General features: G+C 45.0%; 1 protein-coding gene across 1 annotated transcript in view; it reads left to right on the forward strand.

Moving 5' to 3' along the window:
- The first annotated feature begins 5,956 nt into the window (after window positions 1–5,956).
- The window catches only part of angpt4 (angiopoietin 4), a 30,229-nt gene continuing 9,975 nt past the window's right edge, over window positions 5,957–26,210 (forward strand). Inside the window, exons 1-3 of the mRNA XM_061070155.1 lie at window positions 5,957–6,340; window positions 22,985–23,140; window positions 23,774–23,895. Of these exons, the coding sequence (XP_060926138.1) occupies window positions 5,957–6,340; window positions 22,985–23,140; window positions 23,774–23,895 (662 nt within the window). The remainder of the gene's footprint in view (window positions 6,341–22,984; window positions 23,141–23,773; window positions 23,896–26,210) is intronic.

Genomic DNA, 26,210 nt, shown 5'->3' on the forward strand with positions numbered 1-26,210 from the left:
TCTCAATGTGGAAACTGAATTAAAAAAGCCGCTGCATGTGAGCTGCTTCAGTTTATTTATATTTCATAATATTTGTCAGTTTCGCCTCATGTTGCCTAGCAACAAAATACCAAGGAAATCGGCGGAATCACTGCAGCTTAAAAAAGATCAAACCTATCCCGATGTCATGACTCCTACAGACGGACGGCTTCGCTCGGAGACATCAAATCTCTGCTCGGCAGTTTGAGGCTCTCGACTCTTTAAAGTATCTGAGAAGCTTCATGTAAAATGATGAATAATGTCTTTAATCTTTTTCTGAAAGTCAGAAAACCTCAAAAAATATGATGGAATGACCATAATAAGAGTCGAGCTAAAGCTCTTACAATCACGAAGATAAACACATAACGTGGACAAACACTGAAATCACTGACGCCGTCTGATACTTGAGGAGTCGCTGATACAGAGTCAAACTGGAACACGTTTAGTCAAAAGATTTCTGCTTCAACACTGAACATGGAGAATTATTCTTCACTTTCCAGCTTTGGATTTAATAAGAAGTTTATCTTAACAAAAATAGATGAAGGGACAAAAGTGCAAATAAGATACAACATGTTCAACTGTCTTCTGACATTAAAAACCTTTATTTACATTAATATTTAGTTGATTTAGCATCATCGGGGAGAAAGACTGTGTTGCAGAGCACATCCATCCTTCCATCCATCCATCCATCCATCCTTTCATCCATCCATCCATCCATCCATCCATCCATCCATCCATCCATCCACCCATCCTTCCACGTATCCATACTTCCATGTATCCATACTTCCATCCATCCATACTTCCATCCATCCTTCCATCCATCCATCCATCCATCCTTCCATCCATCCATCCATCCATCCATCCATCCATCCATCCATCCTTCCTTCCATCCATCCATCCATCCATCCATCCATCCATCCATCCATCCATCCATCCATCCATCCATCCATCCATCCATCCATCCATCCATCCTTCCATCCATCCATCCTTCCACGTATCCATACTTCCATCCATCCTTCCATCCATCCATCCTTCCACGTATCCATCCTTCCATCCATCCATCCATTCATCCTTCCTTCCATCCTTCCATCCATCCATCCATCCATCCATCCATCTATCCATCCATCCATCCGTCCATCCATCCATCCATCCATCCATCCATCCATCCATCCATCCATCCTTCCATCATCCATCCTTCCATGTATCCAACCATCTTTATTGACAGTCCATTGTTGATACAGAACACATTAATAAAATGTGTTTTTGAATTTCTTTGAACTTTGACTTTATTATTTCCTGTTTTACTTTGAAACTACTGACCATGTGTGTGTTTGTTTGTTTGTTTCACTTCCTGTCATCACTGTGACATCCTGACGTGTTTCACCTGCGTCCAATCACCTTCCTTCATGTTTATTTGTCTCTGTTCTCCACACTTTGTTTGGATTCTGTTCCCTGGTGGTTTCCTCATTTTCTCAAGTTTTGTTGCCTAAATTTAGATTTTTGGAGCTTGAGTCACTTGTTGCTTTCCGACCTTCAAGCACAGACCGTAAGCCTTTTTTTCTTATTACATTTTCTTTCCTGCCAACCTGCATATACTTGAACATCTCCGTTTTGGGTCCAGGAAACTCTTTAACACAATAGCGACCTTGTATTTTCTTTATTAAACCTCAAACACCATCTTTGCTCAAAGTGCTTCGTTGCCTAAACCCCAGACAGGACGTGTGTGATCGTTGCCTCAGCTGCTGTTAATGAACGTGCATTTCATTAATAAAAAAGAATCCGCCTCTAAACAAGAACCAGACGAAGCTCCGATATATTCAAACTCATTTTACAGTGTGTGGTATTTAGAGGAATTTAACACTGGGTGTAAACAACACCTGCAGTTGATTTCTATGTTACCAGGAACAGTGACGACCAAGAAGCTGTCACTGCTCGATCACTCTGCCAAACCCCGATCTGGTGAATGTGTCCAGCAGCAGAGGAGAGAAAAAGAGGAGAAAAGCCAGACCCTCCATTTGGAAAAAAGCTAAAAGACAAACATCAAGTTTAGAAAGGGACAAAAATAAGAGCTGTCGCTGAAATTGGATCCTGGAATAAAACAAACCCCACATCCATCTTCCCACAGAGGGAAGGTGAAAGGCCTGGTTCATGACTCAGCTGTTCCTGAAATCAGCCGGAAGGAACTCAGAAATAGAAATGATCTGATTTCAACGACTTTTTCAAAGTTCTACTAAAATGTGAGAAACCAACTTTCTGTTTTTGGATTCTCGATCACCAGACAGGTTTTTGTATTTGTGCCGTTACTAATGCTGCCAGCATGGAGGTGATAGTTAAAACAATGAGGAAGTACGAATCCCAGATTATCTTAGCCTAAAATAAACCATCCTAATTAATCTGTGTAAAACAAAGATGAGGATCAGCTCCTGATGCTGTAGAGAGAAACGCACTGATGTCAAGTTTGTATATTCATAGCCTGTCTCCTAGATATTACATTTCTTTAAAGCTAATCTTTTGGAGGAAACATAATCTCAGGCTGGATTATGTTCTGTTGTGTATTTTTAGTTTTGAACGAATGACCAAATGAAACCACACGTCCAGCGTCACAGTCTCCAGGCGGCTGCTGGCTGCACTAAACACACAACTGTCACACAACATTTCTCTGTATTAAACCAGAGCAGGATCCTTAACAAAGAGCCCGAGTGTGAGTCTGAGCAGAAACAAAAATAAGTGTGATCGTGATGGAGGAACTACGACACGCTATTGTGCTGCAACATCAAATATTGTGTTCTCACTTTACACAGTGAGCTCAGGATCCTTAAACCCAACAGTTCCCGACAGGAGGAAACGAGCCGATACCAACGCATTTAAAACTCAACATTCAAAAAAATATACATCTGCAAATACACAACAATTGCTTCCTATATAGGTGCATAGCTGTTTAAGTGCAGCCACAGATTATAAAACACACTTCATGTTACTATTTTCTTGTGTGAGATATTTTCAACGTTTTTATCTGGAAGAAACTTATATGCTTTAAAAACTTGGTCTTTGCTTTTTTTACAGAATCTGAAGCAGATTTTGAAGCTGGCGTCTGACACATCTGATAAATACAGAAGCAAACTCGGAAGAAACTGGTGGTTTCATCTGCTCCACTGGTTTGGTTGAGACACGATGAACGGCACAGAAATGAGGCGTCGGGGGGGAAAGGTGAAGAGAAAACAGACAAAACTCATCATTAAGATGAGAAAAGTGTTATTTAAATACCGGCAATTTACACCATCTACAAAGTGGAGGAGAGACGTCAAACTTTTTAAAAACACAAATCAAAGCGATTGCAGTGAGTTGATTGTGAGCAGAAACACCAGCTCCATGTTTCTCAGCTCCGAGCTCCAGACCCACGTTCCCATGAGAAGGATCTGTGGTCGGGGGCAGAAGCCATTCGCTGAGTAACCTCCCTGCTTTCCCCTGAGGAACCGTTGGCTAACGCTAGAAGAGAGCGACCCCGGCCTCGCTGAAACTAAGACATATGCTGCAACAACAGTTGACTCGAGGTCAGGCTGTGCTGAAAAAATAGACGATTGGAGCAAAAAGAAGGAGTGTGTGGTTGTAAGATGAAGATTTGTGTCGTCTCCGATCCGCAGAGGAAGACGTTTGCTCAGCAGGAAACTCGCTCTGCTGCGTTGTGTCACTTTTATCTTCAGATCTGTGAGCGTGTCTCTTATCTCTCGGTAAAACGATTTTATCTGCACCGTGTTTGCATCAATCAGCTTCTGCAGAACGCTTTATCGCTGTGCAAATAAACTCAATAATTGACATCTCACATTGTCCCACCACATGTGGAGCTTGTGTTTCATAAGCCTGGGACCGGGCCCGTCTGTCTGGAACTAATCTCTGGATGTGTTTCCATGTCGAGTGCAGAGCAGCAGGACAGATGTGAGGCGGAGGTACAGTACCTCCTGTTACAGAGGGAGGGTCGGGTATCGGGGGTGCGTGGTTTCACCTCAGCCCCTCCAGAGACGCCTCAGAGAACAAGATGGAAAAGCTCTGTGGGTTTGTTACCTCTTTTTACTCAGGAGCGTGGTCGTTCTGTTTGAAACATTGATTTTATGAATCAAATTTCATAATGCTTTCACTCAAAACCCTGCACTTGCACTCAAGTAGCCCTTGATGCTACGTGGATTTGCTCTGCTTGTACTCAAATGTAAAGAAGATGCTAAATGTAAAAGTCTTGTCCTTTTTCGGTTGGGAAAGAGACAGAGCGATTTTTATTCGTTTTTAAAGTTGCTTGAGTGCAAGCTCACAGTTTGTACTGTTTGACCACAAGCGGTTTATAACCTCTCTGTATTGCTGGTGTTTCAGTTTGAGAACTAGACTTTTTAATTCCAAATTAGATTTTCTAAAGCTTTCACTCAAAATCCTGCTCACGCTCAAATATACTCTGCATGAGCTCGGATTTCCTGCGCTGAAGCTTCAGCTCCTCACGCTGAATCCATGCACATGTGAAACTCTCAAATTGATCTCGCTTTTTTTCGTCATCACTGCACCTAGCATTGTATTTGTTTCGGGGATTTTGGATTTTGCAGACGTTTCGCGTACATAAGCAGATCGAGTGCGAGTGCGAGGAGAAGAGCTGGAGTGCTTACAGAGTATATTTGAGTGCGAGCGCAGGGTTTTGAGTGCATGCTTTACAAAATGTGATGGTGAAACCAACGAGTTCTGCTCTCAAACTGGAAGACTGTGGAATAAAGAGGAAAAGAGCTGCAGCTTCAGATGACCATACAAGGCTCTGGTTTGTCAGGAAAGCAGATTACAGCAGCTTCAAATCTCTCTCTTTCTTCTATCGGCCCAATTCTCTCTGTCTTTCATCTGCAGCTCAACATTTAAGTTCCTTTCTTTCATTTTTGTCTATTTCTCTTATCTTTCAGCCCCCGACATCTCTCTCTCTCTCTCCCTCCCTCTCTCTCTCTCTCTCTCTCTCTCTCTCTCTCTCTCTCTCTCTCTCTCTCTCTCTCTCTCTCCCTCCCTCTCTCTTTCTTTCTCTCTCTTTTCTATAATCTTCTTGCTTTTACTTTTTCTGGCCACTTCTCATTCCCTCTTTCCTCCCGCCTTCCTCTCAGCCCACAAATAGAGAGGGTATACTCTAACAGACCTCCCTCAGGTCTCCTGTCCGTCCACTCCTCCCTCTCCGTCTCTCTCCCCTCCCTCCCTCACTCACTCACCCATTTCTCCTTTTCTCAGCCAGCCCCAGATAAAAAAGGGGGAAGAAGTATTTCTCTTCGGCCACTTCTGAAGCTGCAGCCACCAGAAAAGGATGGGAAGGAAAAAAGACTGTGTTTGACCTCTCCTCTTTATTCTTTTATTCCTGGACCTTTGAGGACTCAGAGGAGCCCTTTAGTCATCTTTCATTTCATGTGCAACTTTAAATCCAATTCTCATTTGCCTCCTGAACATCTGTTTTACTCGGAAACAAGTTTGGACATCCTCAGATCACCCATCCCTTCTAGATTCCGATCCAACAAGTGTTTCTGGAGCAGCACCTGGTACATTGTGGAAGTTTCTGGAAAACCATGTGGGTCCATCCTGAAAACTCTCAACAAAATCAAGACCCAAGGACGAAAGCAGGGGAAGAGAGAACAGAGGAGATGGATCCAACCCGTCATCACAAGTGAGAAGGGAACAGGAGACAATCCGATGTGAGACCAGAGAACAGGTGTCGCTGTGTGTGTCTGTCTTCAAGAAAAGTGGTCTTCAAATATAAAAGAGAAGCTGAAGAGACGTCAAACCTCATGGACTGAGTGGAAGGTGCAGAGACTCGTGGACTGATACTCACGCATGCATCCTGCACACAGATGTTGTCATAAAGTGAACTGGGGTCAAAGCGTGAAGGAGCTCCTCCTGACTCTCTGAGACAAAACCCTTTCTACAGTCAGAGAGAACCATGGCAGGCCTCCATCTCAGCCGGGGGGGGCTGGTGCTTCTGCTGCTCTGGACCCTGTCGGTCGCCGCTGATGCAGCCGGGGTTGCGAGCGCAGAACGAGGGGGAGTTGGAAGAAGCCAGAGAAGAGGAGGAGGAGGAGGAGGTGCAGAGAAGAAAAAGAGGTTCCACCGCATCCAACATGGACAGTGCAGCTACACCTTCATCCTCCCGGAGCTGGACGGGTGCCAGGCCGCAGGGTGGGCGTCGCAGGCCGAGCGCTACGGTGACTCTCGCAGGTCGAGCGTGGTGCAGAGAGACTCGCCTCCGACAGACGGAGAATGGTCGGCTCAGAAGCTGCAGCAGCTGGAGAGCACGATGGAGAACAACACGCTGTGGCTGCAGAAGGTAAGAGACCAACCATCTTCTTCTCTGGAGGCCAGAGATCCACAGACCTCGAGTACACAGACGTTATGGAAAAGAAACACAGGTGAAAGAAAAGATTTGGGACTTTGATGTTCATCAATAACCTGCAGATAGAAAGTAAATCCAACTTCTTATTTCTACTCTGAAGTGATTTGCATGACTCCTGCAGAACATGCTGCTGGGTGCTTTGGTGGAATTGCATGGGAATTACACACACTGATTAAAGGCTGAAGAGAGAGAGAGAGAGAGAGTGTGTGTGTGTGTGTGTGTGTGTGTGTGTCTGTGTGTGTGTGTCTGTGTGTGTGTGTGTGTGTGTTGTCACATGGACTCTCTGTCCTCTCCCTCAATAGACCTGACCAAACAAAACAAGAAGAAAATATATGTTGGAAACCAAAGAGAGCAGTGACTCAGGATTGTTTCAACATTAGCTTGAGCAGCTTTGTGTGTGTGTGTGTGTTTGTGTGTGTGTGTTGGTGTGTGTGTGTGTGCGTGCGCCGATCTGCAGGTCAGAGATCAGAGTTTGGGGTTATGACTGTAGATGAGTGGCAGCTGGTTTCCATCAGTGAACGTTCCCTCCTGTAATTCCTCCTCCATGTGTTTCACTGCAGCTCAGATTGTACAGAACGACATGAGAGACGTTCTGTTTCTATTCTGCTCGAGGAGGTTTGTCATTAAAAGTCTCAGGTGTTAGAATGAAGTGATGAAGATGGGTTAGGGTGCTCCAGAAGATCACCTGAAATGATGCACAGGCGCTGTATGTGAGAATGCAAATGTCCGAGTCAGCTGCTGTGGAGGTTCTCCGGAGTTTCTCCTGACCGGCCTCTCAGTAAAAACTCTGCAAAACGACCAGCGAATTCGCTGGGAAAGTTAAACTCTGGACAAAGTTATTTTTTAAGTCACATCCAACCCGTAAATGTAGATTTTTATTTTCATAGTAAATTTGATGTTAAAATGTATTTCAGCAAAGAGCATTCACATCACTTACTTTACAGCTCAAACACATTTCAGTGCAGCATCTTTTTCCCAGAGAGTAATTCATGAATCATAATGACAAAAGATCGAAATAAAAACATGGATTTTAATGAATTTAAATGTGGCTTCTTGAGGAAACTCTTGTGGTTTCAGTGCAGCAGGTGAAGCTGATCCATGAAGTCAGAGGAGTGAGAGGAAACAAAGTTCATCCATCATCATTAGAATCATTTAAACGTTACAGAAGAACTCGTCACAGGAGGAATCCAGAGTTTATTTAACTTTCTAAATGTTCTGTAAATCCTCCTGAACATTCACACATACTGTTTATTACGTTACAATTATGTGTTACAGTAAAAAACTTTAAATTTTGACTTCCGTTGTTTCACTGTGCTTTAAAATGTTGTTGACCAAATTCGTATTGATTAACTGAAAAAATAATGAGCATATCAATAGAACATTAAAATAGTTCCATTTAAAAAGTACTTAGATAAAATATATGAGATTTTTAGACAAATTATATATTCTATGTACTATAAATACAAGAATGACTTCCTGTGAGATGAGAACAACCTAAAATGACAGAAACCAAATGTTTTTAACGTGACTTTGATTTATTTCTAGTTTGGTTCATGTCCCAGCTGCTAACACGGAGGAGGAGTTGGTGTGTTTATGATCTGTGGATTAAATGATCTCGTCCAGACCAGATGAAACTCTGTCACACCCGGAACATAAAGAAATAAAACAAAGTCGCTGCTCGTCTCCGAATCAAATCTGCTTATGAAACAGTTTGATTAACGCCGGCTCAGATTGCGATTGATACCTGACTCGGTCTCAGATGCATTCCTGTGGAAATGGAGCGAGTTAGAACTTCATTATTTCTGCCGCCCGCCACAGTCGACCTCTCTCCTGCAGGAGCTGAACGAGGGATCGAATTTCTCACAAGAAAAGATTTGTATCAGCGGAGTGTAAATTCAGAGAGCTTCTCTAGATTAAACCCCTCTGGGATTTCAGCAGCACGTCTACAAGCCACTACTGTGTGTGTGTCTGTGTGTGTGTGTGTCTGTGTCTGTGTGTGTCTGTCTGTGTGTTTACCACCCACCCTGTTAAACCTCAGGGGAGACGACAGAAGTCTACAGCACCGCGACAACAGAGACAGAAAGTGAGAGTTGACCTTTGACCTGCAGGGTTCAGTCGCAGTTTGAGTAGATATCAAATCGTTCTCCGACTCCGAACCATCGTCTCATCGGAGCTTTAGTTTAATTGAGCTCGAAGATAAAGATGTCTCCTCCTCTCACTTCACCTCCTCTCACTTCACCTCCTCTCACTTCACCTCCTCTCACTTCACCTCCTCCCACTTCACCTCCTCTCACTTCACCTCCTCCCACTTCACCTCCTCTCACTTCACCTCCTCCCACTTCCTCTCACTTCACCTCCTCTCACTTCACCTCCTCTCACTCACTTCACCTCCTCTCACTCACTTCACCTCCTCTCACTTCACCTCCTCTCACTTCACCTCCTCTCACTCACTTCACCTCCTCTCACTTCACCTCCTCTCACTTCACCTCCTCTCACTTCACCTCCTCTCACTTCACCTCCTCTCACTTCACCTCCTCCCACTTCACCTCCTCTCACTTCACCTCCTCTCACTTCCTCTCACTTCACCTCCTCTCACTTCACCTCCTCTCACTCACTTCACCTCCTCTCACTCACTTCACCTCCTCTCACTTCACCTCCTCTCACTTCACCTCCTCTCACTTCACCTCCTCTCACTTCACCTCCTCCCACTTCACCTCCTCTCACTTCACCTCCTCTCACTTCCTCTCACTTCACCTCCTCTCATTTCACCTCCTCTCACTTCACCTCCTCTCATTTCACCTCCTCTCACTTCACCTCCTCCCACTTCACCTCCTCCCACTTCACCTCCTCCCACTTCACCTCCTCCCACTTCACCTCCTCTCACTTCACCTCCTCCCACTTCACCTCCTCCCACTTCACCTCCTCCCACTTCACCTCCTCTCGTCACGTAATAGCAGCAGAGACTTTTCTCCTGTTTTCAGGGTTAAAATGATTTAACTCTTTTAGTTTGCACGAAGTGTTTTTAATTCTAATATCATTTTGCCCCTAACGAGATTAGATTTTATAAAAGTTTCTGTGTGATCTGGTCCTGAATCCACGTTTCCTTCGCACGTTCGTGAGGTTTTATCAACAAATCCAAAAACCCAAAACTGACAAAACCAGCAGAACGACATCTTCCTCTCTGATTGTTTTCAAACTGAATTCAAGCTCATTTTTCTGGAAAAGAGGCCCAATGGAATCCAGAAGAACAGTAATGAATGTTCCTGTTAATTCCAACACACTGAACAGCCGCTACATAATAAGAACAATACAGTGATATTAATCATTTCTAGTATCTGAATCTTTTCTGCTTTCTGGATGTTTAGTGTTGTGTTTCTCAGGTTTGATATTCTGCTTTAAAACCTTAGTTAAAATATAATTAAAAACTTTCACCGGCTGCACGTTTAAAAAAAAATACTTTTACGTGCATTTGTCATAAACGTGCTCATTGACACATGAGGCTGGATTTATATCTTCCCTTAAAATCAGATCTTTTGGTTCTCAGCTGACATTTGACATCGGGTTTAATTTGAGAATCCAGAACGAATCTTAGATTAAAACCTGCCTCCTGCATTGTCTCCTTCTTTTGAATCCACTTTTCTCCTTCTGGTACCGGTAACTTTTCTAAGCGTCTCTCTCGCTCTGCAGAAGGTTATCGTCCCAACGACCTCTGACCACATCAAAGCGTGGTCTCGCAGCAGCAGCGGCGGATGATGACCACAGAGGTTTTCCTGTCTCTGAGTCTCAGTCTCTGAGGCACCGCTCCATTTGAAGTCAGTCATTTGGCAGAAAACTAAACAAGCCTCCCGTTAACTACCTCACTTAACGCTGTTTACTCCGAAAAACCACCAAACCTCTGCAGACGCCGCCACTGAAACCCAAGTCTTTCTTTATTTCTTTATTTCTGTATTTGTCAGGGACAGTGCATATTGATGACATATCTGAAAATATAAAAAGCAGCAGTTCTTCAAATACGCAAAAGCAACAAAATAACAACAATAAGTGATTTTATTAGCTTGGTCCGTGTCCCATCTGCTAACATAGAGGAGGCAGAGTTTATGACCTGTAGTGCAGCCAGTCACCAGGGGGCGATCAAGGTGTTCCGTCCTATGGTGCAACTAAATAAATAGAACTTGAATTGAAATGTAAAACATAAAAACACTTTAACTGTTCTACATCGGTTAATGTGTAAATTAAAAACTGTCATGTCAGTGATACTAATAAACATGTTTTCTTTTCCCAAGCGAACAGTGAGTTTGTTGTTGTGGATAAATTCTGTGTATTATGGACAGAATTCAGTTTTCCCGTTAACTTGACGTTGACGTCAGAAAACAACCACATCAGAAAACGCGACCCGCTCCTCTCTCCGTCCTCTTTGCTGCAGTTTGAATCCGACCAACGTGACGAACCTCGAGCTCTCAGACCTGATTTGTGACTTCCTGAGCTCCGAGGGAAAAACCTTTGCCACCAGCGAGAGAAACACAAATATTGAGAAGAATTTGAGCAAATAGAGAGAATCTAGTGTGTCTGAGTTGAGGAGGTGAAGGAATGAGATCCTGGACCGTTGAGTTCAGACACAACACAGCTGTGCCCCGGAAAAGATCTTCCTCTGATACGGCTGAAGTCCAGAGACGTCTGTTCACACCAATCTGAGCTGAAACTTCATTAATTCATCTACAGAAAATAAATCTAACCTATTCAAAATAATTGATTCTTCGCTTTAATCGTTTTTTCAAGTAGAAATTACAAATATTCAATTTTTCAGTGTTTTCAGTGAAGTTATTGTTTTGGTTAATTGACTGTTGGTCAGTTTAGATTCATCAAAGAAGGAATAAGCAGGAAAATAGATATTAAAAACCATCATAACCGCAGTTTATTACAAATAAACTAGATTTTATTTTTGCAGTATATTCTTTTGTGTAGTAAATGGCTGTGTGTATTGTTTGTGATGCATTTATTTATTTATCATGCTGCAGTTGTGTAGAGGTTTCCGTTAAACAGTAGATTTCAATCTCAGTGACCTTTTTACCTGATGGAATAAAAGACGAGGAAATGAAAGAGTTAATGTCTCTTGAGCTGTTTAAAGATATAGAACCGAAGTCTGGACATGTTTCTGAAATGTTCCTGAAATGTTCCTGACATTTTCCTCTAGGTTCTGTATGTGAGAACACAAATGTCCGAGTCAGCTGCTCTTCTGCTGTTTCGTCACACGAGAAACACAAACTACAGAAAATGTCCAGACAGTATTTCCAGCGTCAGAAAGCAGCTGCAGTAGAAGAAGTTCTGCTATCTTTCTCAGTTTTAAGCCTGTGGATTTTTCTTATGAATGTGAAGCTCATAAACAAACACGAGGCTTAAAGAAAGAAGGGACAGAGGTTGAGGATCAGAACAGAAACATGTTCCTGATTAATAACTGTATGTGTCTGTTTAACGTGAGTCTGTAGGAACAGCTGTAGTCTGTGAGCTGCTGCTCCATCATCCTTCAAGCCCCGCCCCACCTGACAGCACTAATAACACACTAATGACGGCCATTACCTGCTGTCGGCCTCCTGCAGTCCGAACCCTCTGCAGCACTCGACAGCAGCTGGGTCAGAGCATCGAGTAGAAAGAGAAAAAGACCAAACTTCACCAAACCAACGGGTGAAAAGGATTCGATCTGTACGTTTGTGTTCCCACATTCAGCCGCTCCAGAGAGTTTCAGGAGAATAACCGGAGTTCAGCGTTGGTCTGAAATCAGCTTGTATGAGAAGTTTATAGGTTTTGGGTTCCTGGGATTCTCTGTGAGTTTATTCCTCCTCTGGGGAAATGTTCGGAGAGATTTCTGAGGCGCTGATGGGAACAGTTTTACCGCAGCCCGCTGTTTTATTGTGTTCATGGGGAACTGCACTGGGGAGGTAGTGGTGTGTTGGGGTGTTTTAAACCGCCTCATAAAGACTGTGTGTGTGTGTGTGTGTGTGTGCGTGTGTGTGTGTGTGTGTGTTTCTGTGTGTGTGTGTGTGCTGGTTTATGAGCCGATGATGCAACGAGCAGTCTCACAGCCACGTGTTTCTGCTGCTTGTCTGCACACAGAGACCCATTCTGTCCAATGTTCAGTTTCATAATTATAATAAATGTTATGACTGTGAAATGTTTTCATGCCTCAGACTGTCCATCGCTGCAGCTCTTCTTTTCAGCCTCTGTCTCAAACACTTGGTTTTAGCTCCTGTTTCTTTAAGACCCGCAGTCTGCTCTGATTGGTCAGCTGACTGCTCACTGTACGCGGCTCTGCAAAGGGGCGTGTCAGACTGGCTGCTATCTTACATGAATGTAGAAATCACGTCACTTGACAACGGCTTTACTAATCGATGGAAAAAGGAGGGAATAACAGTCGTACACCGTTTCATGCAGATTTGTTCTTTTGTTTTAAAGCTGCAAACAGAGAAGCTGCAACTGAACTACAGACACACAACTAGAGACACACAGCTGATAACAACCTGTGTGTGTGTGTGTGTGTTGGCTTTTTTATCTCAGGCAGTAGTTTGATTTCACTGCAGCTGCTTTCTCGCCACATGTGGTTCATTGTTACTGAACACGCACACACACACACACACACACACACACACACACACACACACACACACACACACACACACACATACACACACACACAGGTTGGCCTCCTGCTTCTCTGCAGCTGATTACTGGTCTGTTATCGTCACAGGGAATCTGACTCACTGCTGGAGACACTTCAGAGGAACGACTGAAACAAAGAGAGTGAAGATGAAACTGATTTTAATTTAATAGGATTAAAACAAATCTGTATAAACAGCTGGATTTGTTTTTCTGTACCTGCAACTTCACACCTGTGAGAGTTTTCTGCAACTTTATTCGTCAAAAAGTACAAAAAAAATCAACAAGATCACGTGCGATACAGCTTCACATTGTTTTCAATGTGAAACGCACAAAATTAATAAATAAATCAAGTATATGAAAACAAGATGTTTCTCCAAATTCTCAAGTTTCCTTCGAGCCTCAGATTGTTTTCTTCTGAGTTTCTTATTGTTTCAAGCTTTTGTTTTTCATTTAAAAACTCCAGAATGAACAGAATCCACTGTGATTCGATGAGTATATTTTAAGTACGACAAATAAAACTCTGTATTTCCCTGGTGACATCATTTTACTGGAGATTAATTTTTTTGAACACAGTGATGAAAAACATTCAGGTGACTAAAAACAAATGAAGCAACATCTTTACTAGACTCTTACTTTAGTCAAAGTGTGTAACATGAAGGCGACAGTCTAAAAGAATAGAGTGAGAGAGTAAAAACATAGAAAAAGAAACAGAGAGGAAGACACAGTTCAACACAAGTCGTCTGTTCACCTAGAAGTCGATCTGAAGCTGTCAGGACGGAGAAGAACCTTATTGACCTTATTCTGAAAAATAATGACTTTGATTATGATGTTTACGTGAGTTTCTAATAGAATCTTCCTTCACAGACCTGTTTACATGTTACAGAGCAAAGTCTGACTATGACTCACACCAACAACACGTGCACTGTGTCACAGGTCTGCTGTTCCCAGCACGTTTCTGAAATCACACGTAGAAGAAGTGATTTCTTCATATCGCACCGATTTGTGTAAAATCTCTGAGACCCTTTAATGGAGCTTAACAAAACCCAGATACTGAGATAAGTTACACAAACACACACGTGTCTTCTAATCAGCTCATCTGCTCACATTGATCCACGGAGAGATTACATGAAAATATAAAACCACAGTAAAATCTCTCTCTGATACACAAGTGAACACGAGATGTGGATGCACAGCTTCCATACACACAGTAAACATATAGCACAACATACAGGTTCACGTATAAAGCTAATTCTACCCCTACCAACAAGTCTTAGTACACACACACACACACACACACACACACACACCACATTATTGTGATTCCCTTTGGATGTCCATATTTACTGGATTAATTTGTCGATTCGTTTTTTCCCAGAGAATCGTTGTTGTCAGCAGAACAGCTGGAACAGAGACAAACCCACAGTCAGCAACTTTCCCATTACTGCATCTGCTGTGTGTGTGTGTGTGTGTGTGTGTGTGTGTGTGTGTGTGTGTGTGTTCTTTGAGCGTAGATTCTTTTCTGTGTCTGTTCCAGTGGACATGTGTGTTGTTTGTTTGACAGAGAAATGGAAGGACAGTTGTGTTTGTGCCTCAGATATCCGATGTATTATAATTTGTTGAGCATGTAATCTGCTCTGCGTGTTGTGTGTGCGTGTGTGTGAGAACATGCGCGTGTGTGTGTGGTTGTTGGAATGTGTGACTGATTTTCAGTGAACTAGATGGACACTCCGACACCTGCAGATACCTCTGCACTCCACTGATTGGCCGACGTTCACTTGTATTGATCCGATGCATCTTGATAACGATCTGGATCTGCACTGTTCTCACTCTGAATTATCAACATTCAGATCATAAGACGAGCAACTGGAGAAACTTCATGTTGAAGTTCTGTTAAATCCATTTGCGCAGATTCAATGATTGAATGATTCATTTGTTGAATATAATCTCAGACTAAATAATGAAGCTGAGTTCTGACGCCAAGTCAAACAAAGACATTATGCTATTTATTTAATCAGGATTAAAACAGCACTTAGGACCGAAGTGACTTTATTTGATGTTGCAGGCGAATTACGTGATTAAATGAATCAATCACTACTCGAGTAGTCTGCAAATAAAAAGCACACACACACACACACTCACTAACACTCACACACCCGGTTGCCAGCTCTCACTGATGGATGCTGATATTTCATCGTTGACGTCTTTTGCAGAGTGTTTGTGTTCCTGTAGTAAAACACTACGTGCCCTTTGTGTTTGTAATGATTTTTCAACCTGTCTCCGAGCACTGAGGCTAGCGTCATTAACTCAGTCCACTTAGCCCTACGTGCTCTACGACAACGCCAGCGGCTTCATTCTGCTAAAACTAGGTCCAATTATGTAAATAGCAGATAACAGAAGATAAAACTAATTTCATTGATTTCCCGAGAGTCGACCTGAGAGTAAAGCGGCGGTGGAGGCTGCGTGATCGTAAAAATTACTGAAGACGTCGTGTTCTCAGTAAATTTTGGATGAAGAAGAACTTTACAGCCAAAGTTTGAGCCAAATCGGTTCGATCGAGTCAGGAAGCATCAGAAATCCAATGAGTTAGTCTTTTTTAGGGATGAAATGAAGTTAGTCCGTGATTTGGCGTTTTGGTGACGGAAGTGGAGAACGCTGTCTGAAGTGTGACATATGCTGATGTGTGCCACAGGAAGTAGAAGGGGTACAGTGTCTTCCTGGTGTTACCAGCAGGGGGACACAGCTCTTGAAGTGGCCCATGTGGTAAAAGGTGACTGTGAGCCCAAATGGCACAAAAGAAATTCAGGCCACCTGTGGTTGAAGCACGGTACTGCTGTGGCGAACTTGCAAACTTCATGGTCTGTTTGACTCTACATGATGATAAATCACTAAATGAACATCAGCTGTTTGAAGAAGACTTGAAACTAGAGACTGAGACATAAACTCCTTAATGTTTACTGACGTTATAAAGTGAGAAGTAGAGTCACTTTCTATAGAAACTACCAGAGGAGTCGCCCCCTGCTGGTCACTACACAGAAGACAGGTTTCATCCAGATTCATAACCAGATGTGAACACGTGTGGGTGTAGAACAGAAGAGAAGAAACCGGGTCTGAACACTTTCCTCATAAGAGACGATCAGTGTGAAGCTCTGTTGCGTTGCTTCCACTGAGCTCGGTTACACACTCTGAAACAACACATGCACAGCCAGCCGCACACCCATCAACACACACTGGGGCGGGATTGGAAACCATTATTTAGCCATTACTCTGGTTTTCTCTGGGGGGGTTGGGGGGGAGCTGGGGCTGGTCAGGTGATGAACATTGACAGGTCACAGAATGTCTTCGTCTCTCTGGTCCAATGAAAATGTTGTGCTAAGTTGAAGTTGAGCAGAAGTTGAGCTGTGAGATATTTCAACATCACATGTAATTATATTTCAGGAGAAGTAACAAGACTGCAAGTGAGACACAGTGAAGACACACGAGACATTAGAGACGTTTTCAGCTGTTTTGCCTCCATGTGTAATTTTGTCAGTGGACAGAAAATGTCCAGAATAAACATTTAGCTCTTTATTTTACGTCACTTTGTGAATTTACGTCTGTAGATTTAAATCACAAGACAAATCTTTCAGGGATGTTTTTCTCAAACTGCTATTTTCTGAGCCAGAACTCTTCAGGATCATTAACATACGACTCCTACACAACCATCGGCTGGTGTTGTTTGGTCTGACGTCCACAGAGACGTCCAGTGAAGACGAAGTCCATCACCATGTTCAATACTGCAACAGTCATTTTTAAGATCTGGTGTCGTTGTTATTTGGTGCCACAGGTCAGAACGAGTCCTCTAGTCCTTCATCATGACCGAGGGAAGTTCACTGCACCGGCATCTGAGACTGCACGTCGTCAGCTCGTGGACGTTTGTTTTTCCAGTTTAACACACGAGACCTTTACAGCGTCACAAATAAACGCTGCGGCACCCGGCGACTGAGCAGGAGGCCGGATTCACACCGAGGGAAGACTTCCTGTCAGAGAAACCATCACACAGCTGATTCACACTTAGTTTCTCTCACATGTAACAAGCAGGACGTTGTTTGGACGTGTGTCACTTTCAACAGCTGAGTTCACACGTAACGATCGGCGAGTATCGATCGACCTCTGCACATCAGGCTGAAAACCATCTGCTGGGATTTAGGATCGAAGAGGCAGGATTCATGACCTTTACTGCAGCCACCCACCAGGGGGCGATCAAGAGGATTGTCGTACATAAAAATGTCAAATTTCAAGGTTTTTAATCAAACATTTTGAAACTCTGCTGAATTTCAAGACAAGGTCTCCTCTTCAGTGTTGAGTAGTTTTCTTCCCGAGTAGAAGGTACTTCTGCCTTGTGAGTACTCGGAGTACTTCACTTCTCTCGTACTCCGGCGCTCTGTTTGTTTATGTGAGCCTGAGAGAGGAATCTCTCCTTTGGCCCGACGCTGCTCTTTCCCTCGGAGCCGGCGGGTCACAGCGCTCAGGCCCAGTTTGGGGGAAGCCAGCATCATGTGAATTGCAAAGAAAACAGAAAATCCACTTCAGGCCTCGGTCTTAACTTTATGATAACACGTAATTAATCGGCTGGAATCTGCAGCCGCAATCAAATGTAGCCTTAACCCTGCATCTCTGCAATTACACGTTAAGGACAGACAGAATATCGAAGTGGAAATTGTTTCACTCTGAGTTTCTCCATATGAACAAACAACCAGAGGACGTGTTTACAGCTCGTCTGCACAGAAACCTGCTGTGTGTGTTGAGTTGTGTGATTATTGCAGGAAGCTGGGTTTGTTGATTTGCATGTTGTACTTCGTGTAATGAAAGTGTTTGAGCTGAGGGTAAACCAACACTGGGGGGGGGGGGGGGTTCCTGTCTGCACAGCGAGTGTCAGACACTTCACCTGAAGGATTGAGGTTCACTGTACGATGCATGTTAATATGATTACAGAGCTTTTGTTTTCTCTAAAGGAATCGAGGGAAAAGTCTTGATCATAAACTCTTTGCTGTGTTGATGCAGATTGTGTTTGATGCTCAGTTTGCACGAACTCTTCAAACAAACAAACTGAAACTCTGAGGTTTGTTCTTTCATTTCAACTTTATAATTTAGTGTAACCAGCACAACCTCCTTCCTGTCAACGTGAGGAAATCAAGATATTTGTTGTTGGTTGTTCTCGTCTTCCTCAGCGCAGGTGAACGTCCGTCTGACCACAAGACCACCGACATGCTGGGAGTCAACAAGAGACTGTAAAACAAACTGGTGAAGGGGACGATAGCTGAGACTCGTCTGTAGCACGGAGACTCGTCTGTAGCACGGAGACGCGTCTGTAGCACGGAGACTCGTCTGTAGCACGGAGACTCGTCTGTAGCACGGAGACTCGTCTGTAGCACGGAGACTCGTCTGAAGCACGGACACTCGTCTGTAGCACGGAGACTCGTCTGTAGCACGGAGAGACGTCTGTAGCACGGAGACTCGTCTGTAGCACGGAGACTCGTCTGTAGCACGGAGACTCGTCTGTAGCACGGAGACACGTCTGTAGCACGGAGACACTTCTGTAGCACGGAGACACGTCTGTAGCACGGAGACTCGTCTGTAGCACGGAGACTCGTCTGTAGCACGGAGACTCGTCTGAAGCACGGACACTCGTCTGTAGCACGGAGACTCGTCTGTAGCACGGAGAGACGTCTGTAGCACGGAGACTCGTCTGTAGCACGGAGACTCGTCTGTAGCACGGAGACTCGTCTGTAGCACGGAGACTCGTCTGTAGCACGGAGAGACGTCTGTAGCACGGAGAGACGTCTGTAGCACGGAGACTCGTCTGTAGCAAGGAGACTCGTCTGTAGCACGGAGACTCGTCTGTAGCACGGAGACTCGTCTGTAGCACGGAGACTCGTCTGTAGCACGGAGAGACGTCTGTAGCACGGAGACACGTCTGTAGCACGGAGACACGTCTGTAGCACGGAGACTCGTCTGTAGCACGTAGACTCGTCTGTAGCACGGAGACACGTCTGTAGCACGGAGACTCGTCTGTAGCACGGAGACTCGTCTGTAGCACGGAGACACGTCTGTAGCACGGAGACACTTCTGTAGCACGGAGACACGTCTGTAGCACGGAGACACGTCTGTAGCACGGAGACACGTCTGTAGCACGGAGACACGTCTGTAGCACGGAGACACGTCTGTAGCACGGAGACACGTCTGTAGCACGGAGACACGTCTGTAGCACGGAGACACGTCTGTAGCACGGAGACACTTCTGTAGCACGGAGACTCGTCTGTAGCACGGAGACACGTCTGTAGCACGGAGACTCGTCTGTAGCACGGAGACTCGTCTGTAGCACGGAGACACGTCTGTAGCACGGAGACACTTCTGTAGCACGGAGACACGTCTGTAGCACGGAGACACGTCTGTAGCACGGAGACTCGTCTGTAGCGCGGAGACTCGTCTGTAGCGCGGAGACACGTCTGTAGCGCGGAGACACGTCTGTAGCGCGGAGACACGTCTGTAGCGCGGAGACTCGTCTGTAGCGCGGAGACACGTCTGTAGCGCGGAGACTCGTCTGTAGCGCGGAGACACGTCTGTAGCGCGGAGACTCGTCTGTAGCGCGGAGACTCGTCTGTAGCACGGAGACTCGTCTGTAGCGCGGAGACTCGTCTGTAGCGCGGAGACACGTCTGTAGCGCGGAGACTCGTCTGTAGCGCGGAGACTCGTCTGTAGCGCGGAGACTCGTCTGTAGCACGGAGACTCGTCTGTAGCACGGAGACTCGTCTGTATCCGTCTCTTGTGTTAAAATGAATAACGTGCAGCATCTTGTTCGGCTCCACCTTAGTTTCCGATTGACAAAATAACAAAATCAAGATGTTTGTTTCATCAGCTGCACACGATCATCAGGATCAGGACTTTGAAAAGATTGTGTAAGATTGTGAAGAAAGAACCACACACAGATTGTCTCGTTAGTGGAGCGGGACATGAGGTTATACGACGGGTCACATCTGTATCTTATTCACAGAACTTTCAGAGTTTTCTCAAGACACCATGAGGTTGGATGTGAAATGTCCAGTTAGGTCGACGCAGCTCACGGAGGTGATGAGTGAGACTTCAAAAACAAAAAGGAGTTTGAATCTGGTGCAGGAGCTTCACGGTCAAACCATCCAAAACACAACCGCCTTCAAAAAGGTGCAGAGAAGAAAGAATCACTTTCATGTATGTGATTAGAATCAGAGTTTGGGTTTGGACGACCTGCTGCAGAGAGAGAGAGAGAGAGAGAGAGAGAGAGAGAGAGAGAGAGAGAGCGAGAGAGAGAGAGAGAGAGAGAGAGAGAGAGAGAGAGAGAGAGAGAGAGAGAGAGAGAGAAAGCTTTCACTCGTTTTAGGGCCGATAAAAAGGGAATGTTTGAGAGGCTGTGGTGCTTGGACCGACTCCAGTGTGTGTGTGTGTGTGTGTGTGTGTGTGTGTGTGTGTGTGTGTGTGTGTGTGTGTGTGTGTGTGTGTGTGTGTGTGTGTGTGTGTGTGTGTGTGTGTGTGTGTGTGTGTGTGTGTGTGTGTGTGTGTGTGTGTGTGTGTGGTTGTGGTCAGTTTGGCGCTCGGCCACAGCTCACTGGGAATCTCTCCCTCCTGTTTCTCCCCCTCTTTCCTCTCCTGCTCCTCCACTCACACCTCCTCTCACCCCACCATCTTAACACGTCCAGCGACGTCCGTCCGTCCTCGGCTCTTTCTCCCCATCCATCATCCATCCATCCATCCATCCATCCATCCATCCATCCATCCATCCATCCATCCATCCATCCATCCATCGTCCTCCATCCCTCCACAGTCTTTTTAGTCTCCATCTGTCTCTCCTCTCCCTTCTTCGTCTCCTCATCCTCCTCTCCTCCTCCTCCTCCTCCTCCTCCTCCTCCTCCTCCTCCTCCTCCTCCTCCTCCTCCTCCTCCTCCTCCTCCTCCTCCTCCTCCTCCTCCTCCTCCTCCATGTCTTCCACCCCTCCACCAGCCTGTCCTCCCTCTGCCCTCAGCTTGTCCACTTCCATGGCAACTGGAGTCTCCCACCGTGCCAACTGGCGGCTGCTGGGTGATGAATGACTCTTTGAACTGGGATTTGAAAACAAAATGGAACCACCATTCATTCTCTCCACACACACACACACACACACACACACACACACACACACACACACACACTGAGGGGGAGTATTCTTCTGTCCAGCTGATAACAGCCTCTCTGCTCCGCTAACTCATTTGGTGGCCTTTAGGACAGAAGATAAATCTCACTTACAGTCTCTCTCTGCTTCCTCTTCTCGTACATATTTGTCATCTCATGAGTCGTGTCTCAGTCTGGCTCCGGACCCCGAGCACGGCCCCCCCGAGCACGGCCCCCCCGAGAACGGCCCCCCCGAGCACGGCCCCCCCGAGCACGGCCCCCCCGACAGGACGAGGCCGAAGCGTTTCAATATTGACAGACTGTCCATCACATTGAAGTAAAAGTATGATTCGTCATACGTTCAAGGAATAAAACCATGAACGTATAATGCTGGAGGATTCATCTGCAGTTATTTTATGGAAAATTAAAAACACATTCAAGCCAAATGGACGGAGTTACTATCGATCCTCAGGGTTTTTCATTTCATTATGTTCACTCAACGTCTCTTTGTGCGTTTTTCACTGAATTTCAGCAAAGCTTGGCTCAGTCACAACACAAGAGACAAATCATTGGTTTGAAAGTGTCCTTCAACACTGACCCTGCACGAACGGCTGCACCACAGAATGTCTGATAATGTGTGTGTTTGTAATGTTGTGTTCTCTTGTCCTGTGTTGATCCTCAACCTCTTCACTTGTATTAACAGTCTGTGGTGCAGAGTTGTAGAAAAGTTAGAAAACTTTGTGTTCATCCGACCTGTTTCATCTGAACTTTATTACTGCTCACATGTGAGGTTTATAAATAAGTTGTTTGAATGATTCACGGATCATATTTCGACTGTTTCAGAATCGGTTAAACAACCGACACAATCTTCAGATTCAAGTTCACATCATTTCAAAATAAAAGCTCTCAGGAACTAACTGTTAAAGTCACGGACAGGCCTCGGAAATGTGATGAGATCCACTTAATCAATTAATCCATTTTATTTGTAAAGCCCATATTCACGAATCAGAGTTTGTCTCAGAGATCTTAACAATGTGCCACATCCTCTGTTCTTCACCCTCAACAAGAGTTAAACTACCAAAACAAATCCAATTAATAGAACAAAATAGCAGTACCTACGACACTGATTAGAAGGAACTGATTGTTACATGATGGAAAAGTATTTGTACATAAGAAGATGTCTCATAGAGATGAAGGAGCAACAATAACAAATGAGCTGAGGAGTTGTTGTCAGTGATGGAAGAAGAAGTGTTGTTGTGATCATAGTCCACGATCAGCTGCCACCGACATCATGATCCTAAGGAAACCGACAGGACAGGACTCAACTCACATATACCCACACACACACACACACACACACACACACACACACACACACACACACACACACACACACACACACACACACACACTTGGATCTCATCAAACAGCCTCACTGGTACCGGGGTCTCCCACAGGGACCGATCTGTTTGTTGGTGCACTGGTATATTTATCAACTCGCTGCTTCTCAGTGGCACTGATATCCTGGGGACGTTTCAGGGAGAAATAGACGGACGGATTATTTATTTGTCAGAGGTCAAAGGTCACAGCATGGCATTGTGACTTGGCATCAGTTTATATTCCCAGACACATGGGGACCCGCGTCTTTGTACCACAAACCTCCTGATTGTGCGTTTGATTCGATGAACTTCATGCACCCAGCCGTAGGTTTTACTGCAAATCGTTTCTAACACATGATTTCTTCTGTTTGTGTCCTTCTGTATTCTGCAGCTGGAGAACTTCGTACAGAACAGCGTGAGACGAGACATCACCAACATACCGTCACACGTGGTGCACAACCAGACGGCCACCATGCTGGAAATCGGAACAAACCTCCTCACGCGCACGGCAGAGCAGACACGCAAACTCAACGTGGTGGAAGCCAAGGTAACGGCCACACAGCTCGCGTTCAAACGTTTATTGCAGCAGTAGAACAGGTAGAACTTAATCACTCCCCACATGATTACACAGGAATGATGGGAGTGATGAGAAAATACTTGTATTCCCCTGTCGGAGCCTACAGGTGGATGCTGGGGTGGTGGAGGGGCTGAAGCTACCGGTAGCAATACTGCAGCATCAGTGCGAGCAAAGGGGGTGATGGGGAATTACTCTCTGCCTAAATAGACCACCTGATGAGTTGGGTGTGTATTATAGATGGTTGTGGAGAGTGAGGTATGTCACATGATTGGGGCAGCGCAGCTCGAGGTGGCTTCCTGAACTAGCTCGCGGGGTTCCCTTCATTTCAGGCAAGGGGGGGGGGGGTCAGCATGAAGGATGACCTATCTTATCAATTTCGTGGCGGATCACGTGTTTTTGTTTACAGCACAACAACACCAGCGTCGCACCATATCACCAGAAACCCCCAAACTCTCTGTCTGTCCAAGTTGACCTCTTCATGCATCCAGCGTGTGACAGAGAGACCATCAGATGCTTTGAAAGTAGTTATAAGTTAGAAATCTAAACGTAATGTCGCAGGCTTTAGGGGTAATGTGTATTGAAAATTTTAATTTCTTCCACCAGGTGCTGAACCACACGTCTCGGATTGAGATCCAGCTTCTGGAGAACTCTCTGTCCACCAACAAGCTAGAGAAGGAGCTGCTACTCCAGACGTCCGAGATCAGTCAGCTGCGAGACAAGAACAGGTACAAAATCAGCGATTCGTCCTCGGCCTCGGAGTAGAGACTGGATCGTTTAATGTGGGTCCTTGTTCATTACTGAATTATTTTCCCTTCAGTCAGGAACACTTTGAATTATTGCACAAATGGGAATACAGTTATGCCTTGTTCGGATGGCTCCATTCTTTAGATGTTCCCTGGATTAGCCAAGCGGGATGCTAAGATAAAACAGGGAACACATGCAAAACCCCCCAGTTGGGGAAGCGGGCAAGAGTTTTGGACTAAATGCTGAAATGTGGAGGCTGTGGTGGTGTAGGCAAGTTGCTAGCAGCAGAGCTTAGGTGGCAGTGTAGCCGAGCGGGGGGCAGTGAGGAGTAGGTCATATTTAAAGGGACCACTTGTTTAGAGAATGAGCTGAGACTGCTGAGCACATGACTCCGTGTCCTGCATGAGCTAACACAATACCTAATTTACAGGATGTCAAACTTAAAGCCCACAGGACATGGAACATGGAGGGCTGATGGGATGGTTCAGACCTCAGTTGGTTGTAGACGCCATTTCCAGAAGTGGGAGGGCTCAACTCCAGACACTCTTGGAGTTTCTCCACGGTCAGTTTAGGTGTTAGCTTATCCACAGCTTCCACTTCTGTGAGGTTCTCCTTCTTATACAACTCCCCTGACAGTTTGGGGCTGGAGGGCCAGAGTAGACCCTTGGAATGCACAGAGCTTGATGACAGTCTTGTGGTTAGTTGCTTCTGAGCTTGCACTGTACTAGAGGAGCACCTCAAGTTCATTCTGATGAGCATCCATTTCTCCCTGAAGACTTGACTCCAGTGTCTGGGTCCACTCCTCTTCCAGCTCGGCAGTAAGTTCTTCTTCCTTTTGTGTCACTTGGTCTTGAGTTTGTTTGCTGACCAGCTCCAGGTTGGTTGCTTTCAAGCTCTCCAGTTCCTCAGTGTTTCCCTCGATGTTGGACTGTGTCACATCCTGAAGATCCCCCTGATGAGCGTTGTGTTGTTTATGCAGCTGATGTTTCAGCTCCAGGGTCTGGGTCTGCTCCTCTTCCAGCTCGGCAGTAAGATCCTTTTCCTTTCGTGACAGAGACTTGGTATTCACTGTCTCCGCCTCCAGCATGGTAGAGAGCCTGGGAATGCTGCTCTTGAGATTCTGACTGAGGTCTTTCTCAGCATTAACTTTGGTGACAAGTTCTAAGTTGGTTGCTTTCAAGCTCTCCACTTCCTGAAGTTGCAGAGCATTTCTCTCGTTGTTGGACTGTTTCACAGCCTGAAGCTCCTCCTGATGAGCGCTGTGTTGTTTCTCCAGCTGATGTTTCAGCTCTAGTGTCTGAGCCAACTCACTCTGCAGCTCAGCAGAAAGATCCTCTTTCTCATTTGTCAGAGACTTGTTCTTTTCAGTCCCTGTCTCCAGGCTCATATAGAGTTTGATGGATTGTCTCTCGAGGTCCTGATTAAGCTCATCCTCCTCCTGAACTTTTTTGACAAGCTCAAGGTTGGTTGCTTTCAAGCTCTCCACTTCCTGCAGTTGCAGATCATTTCTCTTATTATTTGCCCATTTTATTGCCTGAAGATCGTCGTGATGAGCGTTGTGTTGTTTTTGCAGCAGATGTTTCAGCTCCAGTGTCTGGGTTCGGTCCGTCTGCAGCTCAGCAGAAAGATCCTCTTCCTTTTTTGTCAGAGACTTGTTGTAATCTGTCACTTTTTCCAGGCTGATAGAGAGCCTGGTAATTTCCCTCCGGAGGTCCACATAGAGCTCTTTCTCAGCTTTAACGTCAAGGCCGGTTGTTGAACTAACCTCCGGGTCCTTCAAGTGGTAACTCTTTGCCTCTTGAAGGGACTGTTTCCATATCATAAAGTGCTGCAGATGGGAATCTGCTTGTTTTTGCAACCTATCTTTCAGCAGCAGACACTGGATGGACTCTTTCTTCAGCTCGGCAGAGAGAAATTTAACCATGTCTGACAGAGACTTGATCTTTTCATTCTTTACCTCCTGTTCAACAGAGTTCCATTTTTCAGACTTGCAAATGTTTTGCTTTTTCATCCTGGTCACTATTGTTGAATATTACCAATGAATTCTTGTCTAAAATTGTCTGCAATATTGGCAGGTGACTGTTTCCCGCTCTTATTGTACAGGAAGTTGTCATCATCCAAAGGCTTTTGTCTATGAGCTTTCAAATGAAAGGCAGGTATCAACTTGGATACCTTTGATCTTCAAAAATAATGGTGCCAGCAACTGTTAAACCTCAAAGAAGAAGAAGACATAATTGAATATGTTATATATTTGTCATATAAATGGATATATAGCATGTTTAGGGCCCGAGCACTG

This window comes from Limanda limanda, chromosome 4 (genome assembly GCF_963576545.1).
Source record: "Limanda limanda chromosome 4, fLimLim1.1, whole genome shotgun sequence".
Classification (NCBI taxonomy): domain Eukaryota; kingdom Metazoa; phylum Chordata; class Actinopteri; order Pleuronectiformes; family Pleuronectidae; genus Limanda; species Limanda limanda.